The 16208-nt window shown below is 46.1% G+C and overlaps 1 protein-coding gene across 1 annotated transcript; it reads left to right on the top strand.

The window, feature by feature from the left end:
* The first annotated feature begins 9799 nt into the window (after window positions 1-9799).
* Window positions 9800-13773, top strand: tmem229a (transmembrane protein 229A). The gene has a single exon (XM_078416927.1). The coding sequence runs from the start codon at window positions 9844-9846 to the stop codon at window positions 10936-10938; it is 1095 nt and encodes a 364-aa protein (XP_078273053.1). The 5' UTR covers window positions 9800-9843; the 3' UTR covers window positions 10939-13773.
* The last annotated feature ends 2435 nt before the right edge of the window (window positions 13774-16208 follow it).

Genomic DNA, 16208 nt, shown 5'->3' with positions numbered 1-16208 from the left:
TCTTTGGTTTCCTCCCACACTCCAAAGACGTACAGGTTTGTAGGTGAATTGGCTTGGTAATTGTAAAAAAATGCCCCTAGTGTATGTAGGATAGTGTTAATGTGCGGGGATCACTGGTTGGAGCAGATCCAGTGGGCCGAAGGTCCTGTTTCCAACGCTGTATCTCTAAACTAAACTAAACTCAAAGAAGCTAAGTGTGGAAACATTGGCCTCCTTATTTTGGTCTATTTGGCAGATTAACAGCTGTTAAAAATAGGAGTAATACATTCTTCTTGGTTGTATCGAAAACAAGATTAGACTAGAATCCCTTAATGCTGTGGCGTTGTAAGGAGAACATATTTATCTGCTCCTGTTCTTCACATTGTAATCCATGACAACATGTCATGTTGCAAATATATTCTAGTTTCACCAGCTTGAACTGTTTCACTGCAAAATGTCAACGGATAATCTCCAAATGAAATAATAATCTAATAGTAGACAGTTCCTTGTAGATTCACTGAATGAAATGTCCAGGTCTTTTCAAATAATGCCTCAAACTTGTCAAACACAGCTGTACAGATTCATGGATTCACATTCCTTGGGTCCAATCCAAACTGTTAAGCTGAAAATCTAGGCTGACATTTCAATTCAGCACGGACGAAAGTTCCTGCAATATCATTGCAACGGCATTTAAAGACATTTAGACACAAAGTGTTTGGAATAACTCTGCGGGTCAGGCAGCATCTCCTGGGAAGAAAGGACGGGTGACGTTTTGGGTCGGGACCCTTCTTCAGACTGCTTAAGGACAGTTAGTTCATTCGACTCGACATCTACAGTGCCCACCTACTTACTCAGAACTCAGTTCAGTTTAGTTTATTGTAACGTGGTACAGTGAAAATCCTTTGTTGCGTGCTATTCTGAAGAGTCTGAAGAAAAGTCCCGATCCGAAACGTCACCTATCCATGCTCTCCAGAGATAGACACAAAAAGCTGGAGTAACTCAGCATCTCTGGAGAGAAGGAATGGGTGACATTTCGGGTCGAGACCCTTCTTCAGACTGGTTAGGGATAAGGGAAACAAGAGATATAGACGGTGATATAGAGAGATAAAGAACGACGAATGAAATGCAAAAAAGTAACGATAATAAAGGGGGTATGAGGAGAAGGCAGGAACGGGGTACTGATTGTGAATGATCAGCCATGATCACATTAAATGGTGGTGCTGGCACGAACGCGGTACTGATTGTGAATGATCAGCCATGATCACATTGAATGGTGGTGCTGGCTTGAGGGGCCGAATGGCCTCCTCCTGCACCTATTGTCTATTATCATAAACTCAAATCCAGTGGTTTTTAAAACAAATCATGATGGGATACTTTTAGTTTAGAGATACAGCGTGGAAACAGGCCCTTCGGCCCACCGAGTCCACACCAACCAGCGATCCCTGTGCATTAACATCATCCTACACACACACTAGGGACAGTTTACATTTATACCAAGCCAATTAACCTACAAACCTGTACGTCTTTGGAGTGTGGGAGGAAACCGAAGATCTCGGAGAAAACCCACGCAGGTTACGGGGAGAACGTACAAACTCCGTACAGACAGCACCCGTAGTCGGGATCGAACCTGGGTCTTCGGAGCTGCAAGCGCTCTAAGGCAGCAACTCTACCGCTGGGCCACCTATGCTGCGCCCTATATGCTGGAACGGTGTAATGGCACCTCCAAAAAGTTAAAAAGTAGATGTTCAAATTATTACAGGTTTTCGGATTGCAAAACGTTCACTCAAGTTAATAAAATAAAAAAATACTAATTAAATTAGTCAGTCTTGCACTTCAACGGCTTTTAAGATGACAACCCACTGCAGATACCAAGGGATGATATGTGTACGGTTCCCTCGTGGTCTACAAAAAGGCTCTGCTCATATTCACAGACTTTTATCACACTTTTACAAAAATAATAGTTAAAACAAGCTGGTCATTTTCAGTTTACCTACTGACGGAAGTTCTAGTTTACTTCAGGAGTTATACAATTTATACGGAAAGAAAGCTAGTTCAACGTCCATTGACCTGAGCAGTATTTAGAAGCAATTAGACTCTAACTGATGTGGGAAGGCAATATAATTACATATTATGTATTAAAGGGACACATTATTTTTTTGCATGACTGTACTTTAGCAACAGCATTACAAGCTGTGCGTTATACTTTGCAATTCTCCTGTCCTTATACAACAATTGAATGTGTCACCTAACTTGATGAGAACAAATGGGAGTTCTATTTGCATAATTAAAATATCACAAACCCCCAAATTGTCTGCTGCGTTTTCCAGCATATAGACTCCTAATTATGGGACACTTAGAAGAATTTTTTAATCTCACCGGTATAAGACAACAACCTCCGCCATCTTGAAACAATCATTTTATAAGTGATAATCTCAGAACGATAACAGTAATAACAGTCCCGGTGGCCCAGCACTTTAACTCCCCCTCCCATTCCCAGTCTGACCTCTCTGTCATGGGCCTCCTCCAGTGCCATAGTGAGGCCCGCCGGAAATTGGAGGAGCAGCACCTCATATTTCGCCTGGCAGTTTGCGGCCCGGTGGTATGAACGTTGACTTCTCCAACTTCAGATAGCTCCTCTGTCCCTCCCTTCCTCTCCTCCTTCCCAGATCTCCCTCTATCTTCCTGTCTCCACCTATATCCTTCCTTTGTCCCACCCCCGACATCAGTCTGAAGAGGGGTCTCGACCCGAAACGTCACCCATTCCTTCTCTCCCGAGATGCTGCCTGACCTGCTGAGTTACTCCAGCATTTTGTGAATAAATCGATTTGTACCAGCATCTGCAGTTATTTTCTTATACAGTAATAACATCAGGAAGGCACAAAACGCTAGAGTTACTCAGCGGGACAGGCAGCATCTCTGGAGAGAAGGAATGGGTGGGTATGGAACGGTCTTGACCAAAATCATCAGTCTGAAGAAGGGTCGCGACACAAAACGTCACCTATCTATGTTCTCTAGGGATGCTGCCTTACCTTTGGTTTAGTTTATTTTCCATGAAATCTTCGGTTTCCTCCCACAGGTTTGTAGATTAATTGGCTTGCTATAAATGTAAAAATTGTCCCTAGTGTGTGTAGGATAGTGTTATTGTGTGGGGATCGCTGGTCGGGCAGACATGATGGGCCGAAGGGCCTGTTTCCGCGCTGTACCTCCAAACTAAACTAAATTTTTTTAAACTATCCCAACATTTAAGAAAATTGTTAGAACAGGTTTGGAGGGATTGTAGATCAAATGCTGGCAGGTGGGACTAGTGTAGCTGGGACATGTGGGCAAGTTGGGCCGAGGGGCCTGTTTCCACATTGTATCACTCTATGACTCCATGACCCCATTGCGCAGCTTAAAGATGAGAGAGGCAGTTTTAAAGGAGATGTGCGGAACAAGTTGTTTTACACATGAGGTAGTGGGTGCCTGCCTCCCTACGATATGCCAAGGATGATGATGGTGGTAGATACGATAGTGACATTTGGAAGCATTTTAGGAAGGCACATGGATATGCAGGAATGGAGCGATTTGAATCATGTGCAGGCAGATGAGATTAGTTGACCTTGGCATCGTGTTTGGCACAGACATTGTGAGATGAAGGCATGGTACTATACTGTTCTAGGCTCGTTGTTAAAAGGCCTGAAGTCAATTGTCCAGATTGCCACATCTGACTGGTTCATTAGTTCCATTCTTCTCATTTCCCTTTCCTAAATGTCTCCAGTGATAATATTCCAGTTATTCCTAACAATCAATTGCTTTAAGCAATGCCGGACATGGAGAGCGGGAGAGAGAGAGAGATCTAGGCTTCCAGTACAATTTCAGTAACAGCTTAGCCAACAAAAGTTGTTACCCTAACAACAAACAAATCTGGCTTGACCACCAGCACTGAATTTATTGTTTGGAGATTAAAAGAGATTGTTGCAATTATAAAATTCTTGAGAGATTTAAAGACGGGAACTGTAATGTTAAAAACTGCCTGCAGCGTAAGAGTGTCATCTGAAAGGTTTGAAGATATCCCTACGCTCTACAGACACTAAACATCGGAGCCAATGTCACAATATGCCAACTTCTTTCAACAAAGTTTTCTGCCTACTGCATTTTAAATTCTCCGTAACACTCAAACATCTCTGGTCAGGGGAAGCAGAGCTCTAACGCAACCTGCTCCCACAGTGAAAGCCTTGCTAAGGATTTACTTCACAAAGCTGGAAGAATTCCAATGGAAAAGCTTTTCAGGATTTTGCCTTTGAATGGGCCAGACAAGCCGTGACAATTCCCCACTGCATGGGCCGTGCAAAGCTGCAGCTTTTGTTCCTTGCATTCCTCAGCTCTCCAGTTTGACAAAAAAAAGTGTTCCCAGCCTATAAAGGCCCTTTTTTGATCAAATTGCCTGCTCTCATGTCTGCTGCCTGAGAAATGTTAACGAACATGAATGACAACTTCAAAAAGCTGAGGCTTCAAAAAGGCAACCAGCATCATCAGGGCACTATTACTGTTTGTTTTTTTATGTGTGCGTATGTGTGTATATATATATATATGTACGTGTGTGTGTAAGTATATATATATACATACACACACACACACACACACACACACACACACACACAAACACACACACATATATATATATATATATATATATATATACATATATATACATATATATACACAAACACACATATATACACATATATACACAAACACACATATATACACACACACATATACACACACGCACACATATATATGTGTGCATACGCGTGTATAAGTATGTGTGTACATATATATGTGTGTATATGTGTGTGTGTGTTTGTATATATATATATATATATGTGTGTGTGTATGTGTGTTTGTATGAATATATATGTATATGTGTATATATGTGTGTTTGTATGAATATATATGTATATGTGTGTGTGCATGTATGTGTGTTTGTATATATATATATAGGTGTGTGTGTATGCGTTGGTATATGGGTGTATATTTATATACACACACACTGAACTTTTCTTATTTATTATATTGTTTATAGAGTACTATGTTTACAAATCCTGTTGTGCTGCTGCCAGTAAGAATTTCATTGTTCTATCTGGGACATATGACTATAAAACACTCTTGACTCTTGACTCTTGAACAGTTCTCCAAGTGAGAACGTCAACTAGACGTATGCTTATGAAGTCAAGTCAAGTCAAGTCAAGTCAATTTTATTTGTATAGCACATTTAAAAACAACCCACGTTGACCAAAGTGCTGTACATCTGATTAGGTTCCAATGGGAAAAAAAATGAAACATACGGTAGCATGCAAACAGTTCACAGCGCCTCCTCAATGAGCCTCAAACGCTAGGGAGTAGAAATAGGTTTTGAGCCTGGACTTAAAGGAGTCGATGGAGGGGGCAGTTCTGATGGGGAGAGGGATGCTGTTCCACAGTCTAGGAGCTGCAACCGCAAAAGCGTGGTCACCCCTGAGCTTAAGCCTAGACCGCGGGATGTGTTCTGTTCTGTTCATTGTTTAGTTTAGTTTAGTTTCGAGGCACCGGATGGAAACAGGCCCTTTGGCCCACCGAGTCCACGCCGACCATCCATCATCCATTTGCGCTAGTTCTATGTTATCCCACTTTCTCACCGACCGTCTACACACCAGGGGCAATTTACATGGGGCCAATTAACCTACAAACCCGCACGTCTTTGGGATGTGGGAGGAAACCGGAGCGCCCGAGAAAACCCACGCGGTCACCGGGAGAACATGTAGCCGCACACAGACAAAACCCGAGGTCAGGATCGAACCCGGGTCTCTGGCGCTGTGAGGCAGCAGCTGGAGCAGCTGGACCACTGATTGTGAGCTGCTTCTGCTATCAACTTACAGCATTTATTCATGGCTTGAATAATTCATAGTGTCTTTCACAATCTCACCAGCTTCCTGAGGTAGATGTGACAATAATAAACCTAAATCAACACCAAATAAATGATTTTTTAAAAGTTATTTTTAGCGACACAGTGTGGAAACAAGCTCTATGGCCCACCGAGTCCATGACCAGCGATCTCCCATGTGTCCATGCCCATCAGTATTGTAACACCCGTGTGTTATACAGTGACAAACCTGTGTCCATCAGTGTTGTACCCGTGTTATTCCATGGCAGACCTGTGCTCATAGTAAATACACCCCAGTGTGATACTCTTTTCGGCCCATGCCCAAAAGTACTGTACCACAGTATGATATCGAGATAAACCTGTACCAGGGTGGTGCTGTAGTCCAGAGTTACATGGCAACAGCCCTCTACTCAATCAATACCTGTATCCCAGCTCTATACAATGACAGACCCATACCTGCACGTATTGTTTCCAAGTGTAATAGAGTGCATGATATGTGCTCATCAGCATTGCACCACACTGTTATACAGTGACAGACTTGGGCCTCCATTGCAGTAACCCAACATTATATATTGATAAGCTTGCACTGTCATCAGTGTAGCCCAGTAATTATACAGTGACAGACCCATGGTCACCAGTACTGTACCTCAGTGTTATATAGTGCCAAGCCCGTTCCCACCAACGCTGTACAGTTTTACAGTACTGGATTTTATCTTGCACTAAATGTTATTCCCTTTATCATGCACGCACACCTCCAGACTCATGGACAGTTTCTTCCCAGCTGTTATCAGGCATCTGAACCATCCTGCCACAACTATAGAGCAGTGCTGAATTACTATCTACTTCATTGGAGACCCTCGGACTGTCCTTGATTAGACTTTACTGGCTTTATCTTGCACTAAACATGATTCACATTGTTCCCTTTATCATGCATCTGTACACTGTGGATGGCTCGACTGTAATCATGTATAGCCCTTCCGCTGACTGGTTAGCATGCAGCAAAAGCTTTTCACTGCACCTCATTACACGTACCAATAGTCTACACTGACAGTAAGAATTGAAATTGGCCATTTCATCTGGAGCTGTATATAAATCAAGGACATGGGCCCAAAAGGTCAGACTGAGCCTAACATGGACTATTGGACTCAGGCCCTGGACTCTTGACCCCAGCCTGGCAATGAGAATGGCCATTGTTCAAAGGATGGATTGGGGCAAACCTGTGGGACAATGTGCCCCACAGGCACAACGATGGGATGTGGAACGACCCTGCCAAGAGCGAAGGTATTTATTTCACAAAATGCTGGAGTAACTCAGCAGGTCAGGCAGCATCTCAGGAGAGAAGGAATGGGTGACGTTTCGGGTCGAGACCCTTCTTCAGACTGATGTCAGGGGGGCGGGACAAAGGAAGAATATAGGTGGAGACAGGAAGGTAGAGGGAGAACTGGGAAGGGAGAGGGGAAGAGAGGGACAGAGGAACTATCTAAAGTTGGAGAAGTCAATGTTCATACCGCTGGGCTGCAAGCTTTAGAAATAAATACCTTCGATTTGTACCAGCATCTGCAGTTATTTTCTTACACTGCCAAGAGCGAATGTGCAGTTGAACCATGGAGCAGTTCACCAGGAAATAGGGTTGCCAACTTCCTCACTCCCAAATACGGGACAAGGTGTCCCTTTGTCCCTTATTTGGGAGTGAGGAAGTTGGCAGTTCTACTAATATGGGACAAACTAACTTAGCCCAGAATACGGGATGTCCCGGCTAATGCGGGACAGTTGGCAACCCTACCAGGAAATCACACTGGCACATAAGAGCCAAAATAACCTGGCCAAGATGGCCATTCAAGGGTCCAGGCAGTGGGCAGTCGAGGGTTCTGCCCAAGTCCATTGTCTGCCCCTCTTCCGGGCCTACGTCCGTGCCCACGTGTCCTTAGAAAGGGAACGCATCGTGTTCACAGGGACTTAGGAGGCCTTCCGTGAACACTGGTTGCCATGGGTTCTCCAGTGCATGGGGATATGGATGATGATGTTGTAATGCGATGATTGATGTTTACAAACTGTAGGGTAGTTTTGATCTGAGCCGTTGTTTGTAACTGAGATTATGCAAGAAAAAGCTCCTTGTTAAGGAGGCAACTCGTATGATTTTTTAGATTTTTTTTTAGATTTAGAGATACAGCGCGGAAACAGGCCCTTCGGCACACCGAGTCCGCGCCGACCAGCGATCCCCACACATTAACACCATCCCACACACACTAGGGACAATTTTTTACATTTTACCCAGTCAATTAACCTACATACCTGTACGTCTTTGGAGTGTGGGAGGAAACCGAAAATCTCGGAGAAAACCCACGCAGGTCACGGGGAGAACGTACAAACTCCGTACAGACGGCGCCCCTAGTCAGGATCGAACCTGAGTCGATGAGTGATTGACATCTCTGGGCCTGTGCTGGCTGGGAGTCAGAAGGACGAGGAGGGACCTCATTGAAACTTACCGAATAGTGAAAGGCCTGGATAGAGTGGATGTGGAGAGGATGTTTCCATTAGTGGGAGAGTCTAGGACTAGAGGCCAAAGCCTCAGAATAAAAGGCCGTACGCAACTTTAGAAAAAAGATGAGGAGGAATTTCTTTAGTCAGAGGGTGGTGAATCTGTGGAATTCATTGGCACAAAGGCTGTGGAGGCCCAAGTCAGTGGATATTTCTCAGGTGGAGTTTGACAGGTTCATGGTCATTATGGGTGTGAAAGGTTACGGGAAGAAGGCAGGAGAATGGGATTGAGAGGGGAAGTTAGATCAGCCATGATTGAATGGGGGGAGTAGAGTCGATGGCCGTACTAATCAAGAAGATTATGAATGGTGCCTCTGCTTTTGCAGGCAGCGGACGGGATAGCGTGTGGGGAGGAAGGGAGGCGTTTTAATGCGAAACGTTGCACGTTTGGAGTGGGAGGGGACAGGGGAAGATCGCAATATTGCACTAATGTTAAAACGAGAACTGACGGCAGTAGTTTTTGCACAGAGGAGGCGGGGTGGGGGGTGGTGGGGGGGGGGGGGGGGGGGGGGAGGTGGAGAGGGTCGGCCTTACTGGGAAGATGGACATTCGGGAGATTGCGGGTAGTTTGCATTCACGCTTGCGGCTTTACGGATGGATGCGTCCAGGCTGGGGGAATATTGGGCTGCTGTGTGGGGACGTTGTACGTCTGTGTTTGCCGGTGGTGTTGCGTCGGCCGAGCTCCCTACGGCTTGCAGGCAGGTAACCGGGCTTGGATTCACAGTCAAAGCTGCCAAATCCTAGCCCGCAAGGGCAGAGAAGGAGGTGAGCCGCACTTTCACCTTCCGCGGTTGCTTCTGCGGCCCGTTTATTTATTAATCTTGCCTTTAAAAGTGCAAGGCAGGCTTCCGTTGTGGGGAGAGGAGAGGGGAGGAGAGTAGAAGAGGGAGGAGAGAGAGGAGAGGAGAGGAGAGGAGAGAGGAGGAGAGGAGAGGAAGGGGGAAGAGGGGAAGGGAGAGGAGAGGAGAGGAGAGGAGAAGAGGAGAGAGGAGAGAGGAGAGGAGAGGAGAGGAAGGGAGAAGAGGGGAAGGGAGAGGAGAGGGGAAAGGAGAGGAGGGGAGAGGAAGGGAGAAGAGGAGAGGGGAGAGGAGGGGAGAGGAGAGGAGAGGAGAGGAGAGGAGAGGAGAGGAGAGGAGAGGAGAGAGAGGAGAGGGGAGAGAGGAGAGAGGAGAGGAGAGGAGAGGAAGGGAGGGAGAAGAGGGGAAGGGAGAGGAGAGGGGAAAGGAGAGGAGGGGAGAGGAAGGGAGAGGAGAGGAGAGGAGAGGAGAGGGGAGAGAGGAGAGGGGAGAGAGGAGGGGAGAGGAGAGGAGAGGAGAGGAGAGGAGAGGAGAGGGGAGAGAGGAGAGGAGAGGAGAGGGGAGAGAGGAGAGGAGAGGAGAGGGGAGAGAGGAGAGGGGAGAGAGGAGGGGAGAGGAGAGGAGAGGATGATGAGCAGCAAACGGCGTGATGTCCAGCGTCTGCTGCCGGCGGAGGAGCCGGGACAGGGCAGCAAGCGACTGGGGGCCCCCGCCGGTACCTCCATCACCGCCGCCTCCACCACCACCGCCTCCACCGCCGCCCCTCGGCTCAAGGACCTGTCCGGTGCTGAAAGCCGTGGCCGTGACCGCTCTCGCCCCCCGCTGCCCACATGGATGAGGCTGTATTTCTACGGGATGCACGGGATCACCCTGGACGTCCTGCTGTCGTCGGCCCGGCGCTTCGTGGAGACCAGCGACCCGAAGCTGCTGGGCTACTCGTCCCCTTACCTCGGGCTGCTCCACTCTCTCGCCTACCTGGCCCTGGAGAAGGTCTCGCTGCAGGAGAAGCACTTCTCGGGCTGGCCCGCCGTCTTCCACCTGGTGGTCTACCCCTCTGTGTACGTGGGGGTGAAGAGCCTGCTGACCTCGCTGGTGGAAGGGCCTCCCTCGTCTCCCACCACCTTGCTCTTGCACTACCTGATGGCACTGTACGACTCCCAGCTCGTCCTCAAGGGCTTCCTCCGCCTGCGGTGCTGCTGCCGGGGGTCGAAGTGGCCCGAGCGCCTGCCCTCGCCGGAGGGTCTCCCCGGCTACCTGCGCTTCGCCTTCTACGGGATGCACGGCTTCCTGGACGAGATCTTCTTCACTTCCATGTTCAACCTGGTGGAGCGCTCCGACCGCACGCTGCTGGGCCACACGTCCCTCTGGTCGTTCCTCATGTACGGCAGCTGCAGCTTCGTGGTGGAGAAGCTCTACTTCCACCTGTACCACCGCCTGGGCTGGGGCACCTGGCGGAGGCTGCCGGTCTACATCCTCTTCATCTACACCTGGGAACTCACCTGGGGACTGGGGCTCCGCCGCTACAACGCCTGCTCCTGGGACTACTCTCACTACCCGCTCAACTTCATGGGTCTCATCACCCTGATGTATCTGCCCGGCTGGGTCGCTATCAGCTACTACCAGGACGTGTTGTCCAACGTCTTACTGCGTGTGCAGTGTCCCTCAAGCAGAGGGTCCAAGACCTCCGACAGTAACGGTGAAAGCAAAGCGTCTCCATCTTGACTCAAACAGCCCTCTTAGTTTTTGTTTTTTTGTTAAAAGACTTCATCTGAAACTAATGGGGGAATTTTGATAACGATGGGATATATTTTAATAAACGACCGAAGCGTCGCGATTAGATCATTTTAGCGTTGGATTATGTAAGAAAGTAACTGCAGATGCTGGTACAAATCGAAGGTATTTATTTCACAAAATGCTGGAGTAACTCAGCGGGTCAGGCAGCATCTCAGGAGTTATAACATAAGAAAATAACTGCAGATGCTGGTACAAATCGAAGGTATTTATTTCACATAAGTGCTGGAGTAAGTCAGCAGGTCAGGCAGCATCTCAGGAGAGAAGGAGTGGGTGACGTTTCGGGTCGAGACCCTTGAAGGGACCCTTGAAGGGACCCTTGAAGGTTCTCGACCCGAAACAGCACCCATTCATTCTCTCCTGAGATGCTGCATGACCTGCTGAGTTACTCCAGCAATTGTGAAATAAATACCTTGGCGTCGGATTAGGTAGGTAACTATTAACGACCAGCAAAACCGGTTTCCGATTTGCCTGCATGCTCTCGCACCTTTTCGTTTGGTGGAAACCCACCCGACTGGTTGTGATTGAACGCTGTTTATCCAACTCTGCTTTCCACCACACGGCGTCTGAACACCGTGTGCGGTTGTGGCTGTAATCCTGGAATCTGCCGCTTGCGGTGGAAATGATCGAATAAATGGTCAGCCGGTTGAACGCTGCTTACAGCGCCGACGAGCGGGGCACAGCTTCTTAACAACAAACGACAAATAGCCACTTGCAGGGAGATCATTTCCAACCCGGCCCGCCGACAGGCGTCCAAACACAAAGACCGACACCAACAAAAAAAAATTGCTGGAGTAACTCAGCGGGTCGGGCAGCATCCCTGGAAAGAATTAAATTAGGTGACGTTTCGGGTCGAGACCCTTCCTTCTTCAGACTGAAACACAATTTTTTTGCTTAGTCGATTAACAGCACAAATAATTTCCAAAAGAAAAAAAAAAAATTCCAACGCTTAAAAAAGAGAAAATCCGACGAGTATTTAGTCAATCATATTATCGGTGCTACGTGCGAAATTTTTAACACCAAGATGTAACTCAATTGGATCACAATGGCCTGTGTGAATTTTAGACGAACCTGAGCACAAATGGGCGAATGTGTGTGTGTGTGTGGGAAGGAACTTCAGTTGCTGTTTTGCACCGAAGGCAGACACGCAATGCTGGAGTATCTCAGCGGGGCGGGCAGGCGGGCAGGCGTGCCGATCCCGGTGGAAACGCAAGATAGGCACAAAAATGCTGGAGTAACATTTCTCAGCATTTCTGGAGGGAAGGAACGGATTCAGTTTCGGACCGGACCTGTCCCGCTGAGTTACTCCAGCATTTTGTGTCCATTACAAGGCGACGTTGTTACTTTCTCAAAACGAATAATGAAAGCACTGTTTCCTACTGTTGAACCATGACATGGTCTTTATGTACTTTACAGTATTTGTAATCACTCACATTTAGTGGAGAACAGAATTAAGTTGTTTTTTTTTCATCAATGAAAACCCAATCAATTTGTGGGCCTCGATTTTACTTTAGTATGTTGAAGGCCACAGAGAAATGGAAGAATCGTATGTATATTAATTTTTAAATGTTTGATTGTTATTAGACTAGTTTTATTCAACATACATTGGATGTGGATTGCAAGGCTAGATGTTCAGCTGCTGACTTCCTGAAATATATAGATTTGAAATGTTTTTGTATTGGTCTAAAATAATAAGCATTGTTTCTCCAAACATAGGTTAACCACACAAGTTCAACTTTAAACTGTACTGTTGTGGATTTATTTGCAGTCGATATATCTTTTTTTTTTGGTCACAATATTGTTTGAAAACTGAGTTATTTGGGTTGTGACAATACTTAGTTAAAAATTTCTACAATTCAAGGGAATGCAAAAACAGGAATGTAATGCTGAGGCTCGAAATGCTCTGGTCAGGCAGCATTTGGAGTATTGTAAGCAATTTTGGCCACCATATCTGAGGAAGAATGTGCTGGCCATGGAGAGGGGCCAGAGGAGGTTTACAAGAAAGATCCCAGGAATTAGTGGGTTAAGGTATGATGAGCGAATGATGGCACTGGGCCTGTACTCGCTGGAGTTTAGAAGAATGAGGGGGGAACTCATTGAAATGTACCGAATAGTGAAAGGCTTGGATAGAGTGGATGCGGAGAGGATGTTTCCACGAGTGGAAGAGCCCAGGACCAGAGGTCATAGCCTCAGAATTAAAGGACGTTCCTTTAGGAAGGAGATGAGGAGGAATTTCTTTAGTGAGGGCGGTGAATCTGTGAAATTCTTTGCAACAGATCACTGTAGAGGCCAAGTCAGTGGATATTTTTAAGGCAGAGATAGATAGATTCTTGATTTAGTATGGGTGTCAGGGCTTATGGGGAGAAGGCAGGAGAATGGGGTGAGGAGGGAAAGTTAGATCAGCCATGATTTAATGGCGGAGTAGGCTTGAGGGGCCGAATGGCCTAATTCTGCTCCTACCACTTATGACCTTATAATTTTGGTGTCACACAGAGAGTAAAACAAGTACTTACATTAGAAATGGTGAACATGTGAAGGCCACAGTTTAAATCTGTACATTTTTGTTTGTGTCAGGCAGCATAAGCAGAAACGAATTCATTTATTTATTTCTGATTAAAGCATTATTATTCATAATTGGAATAGTGTGAAGATTGTATTGTACTGATGCTGACATACTTAACATTGCAGAAAATTCAGGACTTCAATATTCTGCCAGTTTGGGAAATTCATTGTATTAAATAGAGATTTATGCACTACATATGAAAACACGGTTTCATTGTGTCTTCTAACATTTCAATGCCTCTCTTCATCCACTGACTATATCCAGAGATTTCGACACTGAAGTACACAAGGTTAAAAAAAAGCTTCAATTCTTCAGGAGTGACTTTGTTTTAAGTCAAGAGAGACACAAAATACTGGAGTAACTCAGCGGGACAGAAAAATTGAGAACATAATAAGTTGGGGTGATAAAAGAGGAAATAGTAATCAGCATAATCATAATAATAATCATACTTTATTAGCCAAGTATGTTTTGCAACATAGGAGGAATTTCATTTGCCATACAGTCATACCAATAAAAATCAACAGAACACACAAAATACATTTTTACATGAACATCCTCCACAGTGACTCCTCCACATTCCTCTCTGTGATGGAAGGGGGAAAAAACTTCAATCTATTCCTTTCTTTGTTCTCCCATGGTCGGGGGCCTCGAGCCTTCCGTTGACGGTACGATCTTGACTCCGTAACCAGCGGTCGGGCCCTCACGTCGGAGCGATCAAGCTCCTGCATCGGGGGGGATTCTCGGCTCCCCCACGCCGGGCGATCTGACCTGGGTCGGGGCTGAGTTGCGAAGGCCAATACAATGTTGACCTTTATTATAAGTGGGATAGGTTATAAATGTACCAATATAAATGTAGTGTGTGCTGGAGATCCTTATAGCTCTCTATCGTACTTGTAGCTCTGTTTTCTCTCGTCTCATTATGGAGGGATATGGAGGCTGTTCAGATGTTCTCTCAGATCATTTTTTAAAGAAGAGCGGGGCGGCATGGTAGCGCAGCAGCACGGTGGCACAGCGGTAGAGTTGTTGCCTTACAGCACGGGGGGTCACGGGTTCGATCCCGACTTTGGGTGCTGTCTATATGGAGGTTGTCCATTCTCCCCATCACAGAGCGGGTTTTTGAGATCTTCGATTTCCTCCCACACTCCAAAGACATACAGGTTTGTAAGTTGATTGGCTCGGTAGAAGTGTAAATTCTCCCTAGTTTGTGTAGGATAGCGATAATGTGTGGGGATCACTGGTCAATAGACAATAGGTGCAGGAGGAGGCCATTTGGCCCTTTGAGCCAGCACCGCCATTCAATGTGATTATGGCTGATCATTCTCAATCAGTACCCCGTTCCTGCCTTCTCTCCATACCCCCTGACTCCACTATCCTTAAGAGCTCTATCTAGCTCTCTCTTGAATGCATTCAGAGAATTGGCCTCCACTGCCTTCTGAGGCAGAGAATTCCACAGATTCACAACTCTCTGACAGAAAAAGTTTTTCCTCATCTCAGTTCTAAATGGCCTACCCCTTATTCTTAAACTGTGACCCCTTGTTCTGGACTCCCCCAACATTGGGAACATGTTTCCTGCCTCTAACGTGTCCAACCCCTTAATAATCTTATACGTTTCTATAAGATCCCCTCTCATCCTTCTAAATTCCAGTGTATACAAGCCTAGTCGCTCCAGTCTTTCAACATACAGCCATGGTGTCTGTTTCCACGCTGTATCTCTAAACTAAACTAAAGGCCAGGATTATTTTCAAGGGAAGCTTAAACAGGTGGGGTCTATACTCATCAAAGGCCTTAAAGAAATGGAAATAATGTAAGATTCTGATGCAGCAAAGTAGATGCCTAGATAATTCCCATTCAGGGGAAATCTAAAACCATGGGACATAACTTTAGAACAAGGGGCTGGAGGGATTTATTTTGTCAAAGGGTTGTGAATCTTTTGAACTCGCTACCTCAGTAAAGCCTGAGTCATTCAATATCTGCAAGGACAAGATAGATTTCTGGTCTCATGGGGCAGCAAGGATTAAAGAGAACAGGCGGGAGAGACAGCTGAAGCTAAGATCAAACCAGTCATGATTTATTAAATGATGGAGCAGTCTCAGACCAACATATCACCTTCTCCCGCTCCTATTTCTTGTGTTCATCAGTCTTCTGAAATGTCTGTTGTAAAAATGAACTGCTGACGCTGGTTTATACCAAAGATAGACACAAAATGCTGGAGTATTTCCGTGGGTAATTGAGTGATACAATGTGGAAACAGGCCCTTCGGCCCAACTTGCCGACACTTAACATGTCCCCAGTGACACTAGTCCCACCTGTCCGCGTTTGGTCCATATCCCTCCAAACCTGTCCTATCCATGTACTTGTCTTAATGTTTCTTAAATGTTGGGATAGGCCCTGCCTCAACTACCTCCTCTGGCAGCTTGTTCCATACACCCACCACCCTTTGTGTGAAAAACTTACCCCACAGATTCCTATTAAATCCTTTCCCCTTCACCTTAAACCTATGTTCTCTGGTCCTCGATTCACCTGCTCTGGGCAAGAGACATGCTCTTTTTCTCTCATGATTTTCTACACCTCTATAATATCACCCCTCATTTTTCTGTATTGCAAGGAATAGAGTCCCAGCCTGCTAATCCTCTCCCTA

The sequence above is a fragment of the Rhinoraja longicauda genome, chromosome 20 (assembly GCF_053455715.1).
Source record: "Rhinoraja longicauda isolate Sanriku21f chromosome 20, sRhiLon1.1, whole genome shotgun sequence".
NCBI classification, from domain to species: Eukaryota; Metazoa; Chordata; class Chondrichthyes; order Rajiformes; family Arhynchobatidae; genus Rhinoraja; species Rhinoraja longicauda.
This window is presented reverse-complemented; position numbering and strand designations above follow the sequence as displayed.

What these genes read in the sequence shown, in the direction of transcription:
- tmem229a (XM_078416927.1), top strand. Translation starts at nt 9,844, where the DNA reads ATGATGAGCAGCAAACGGCGTGATGTCCAGCGTCTGCTGCCGGCGGAG.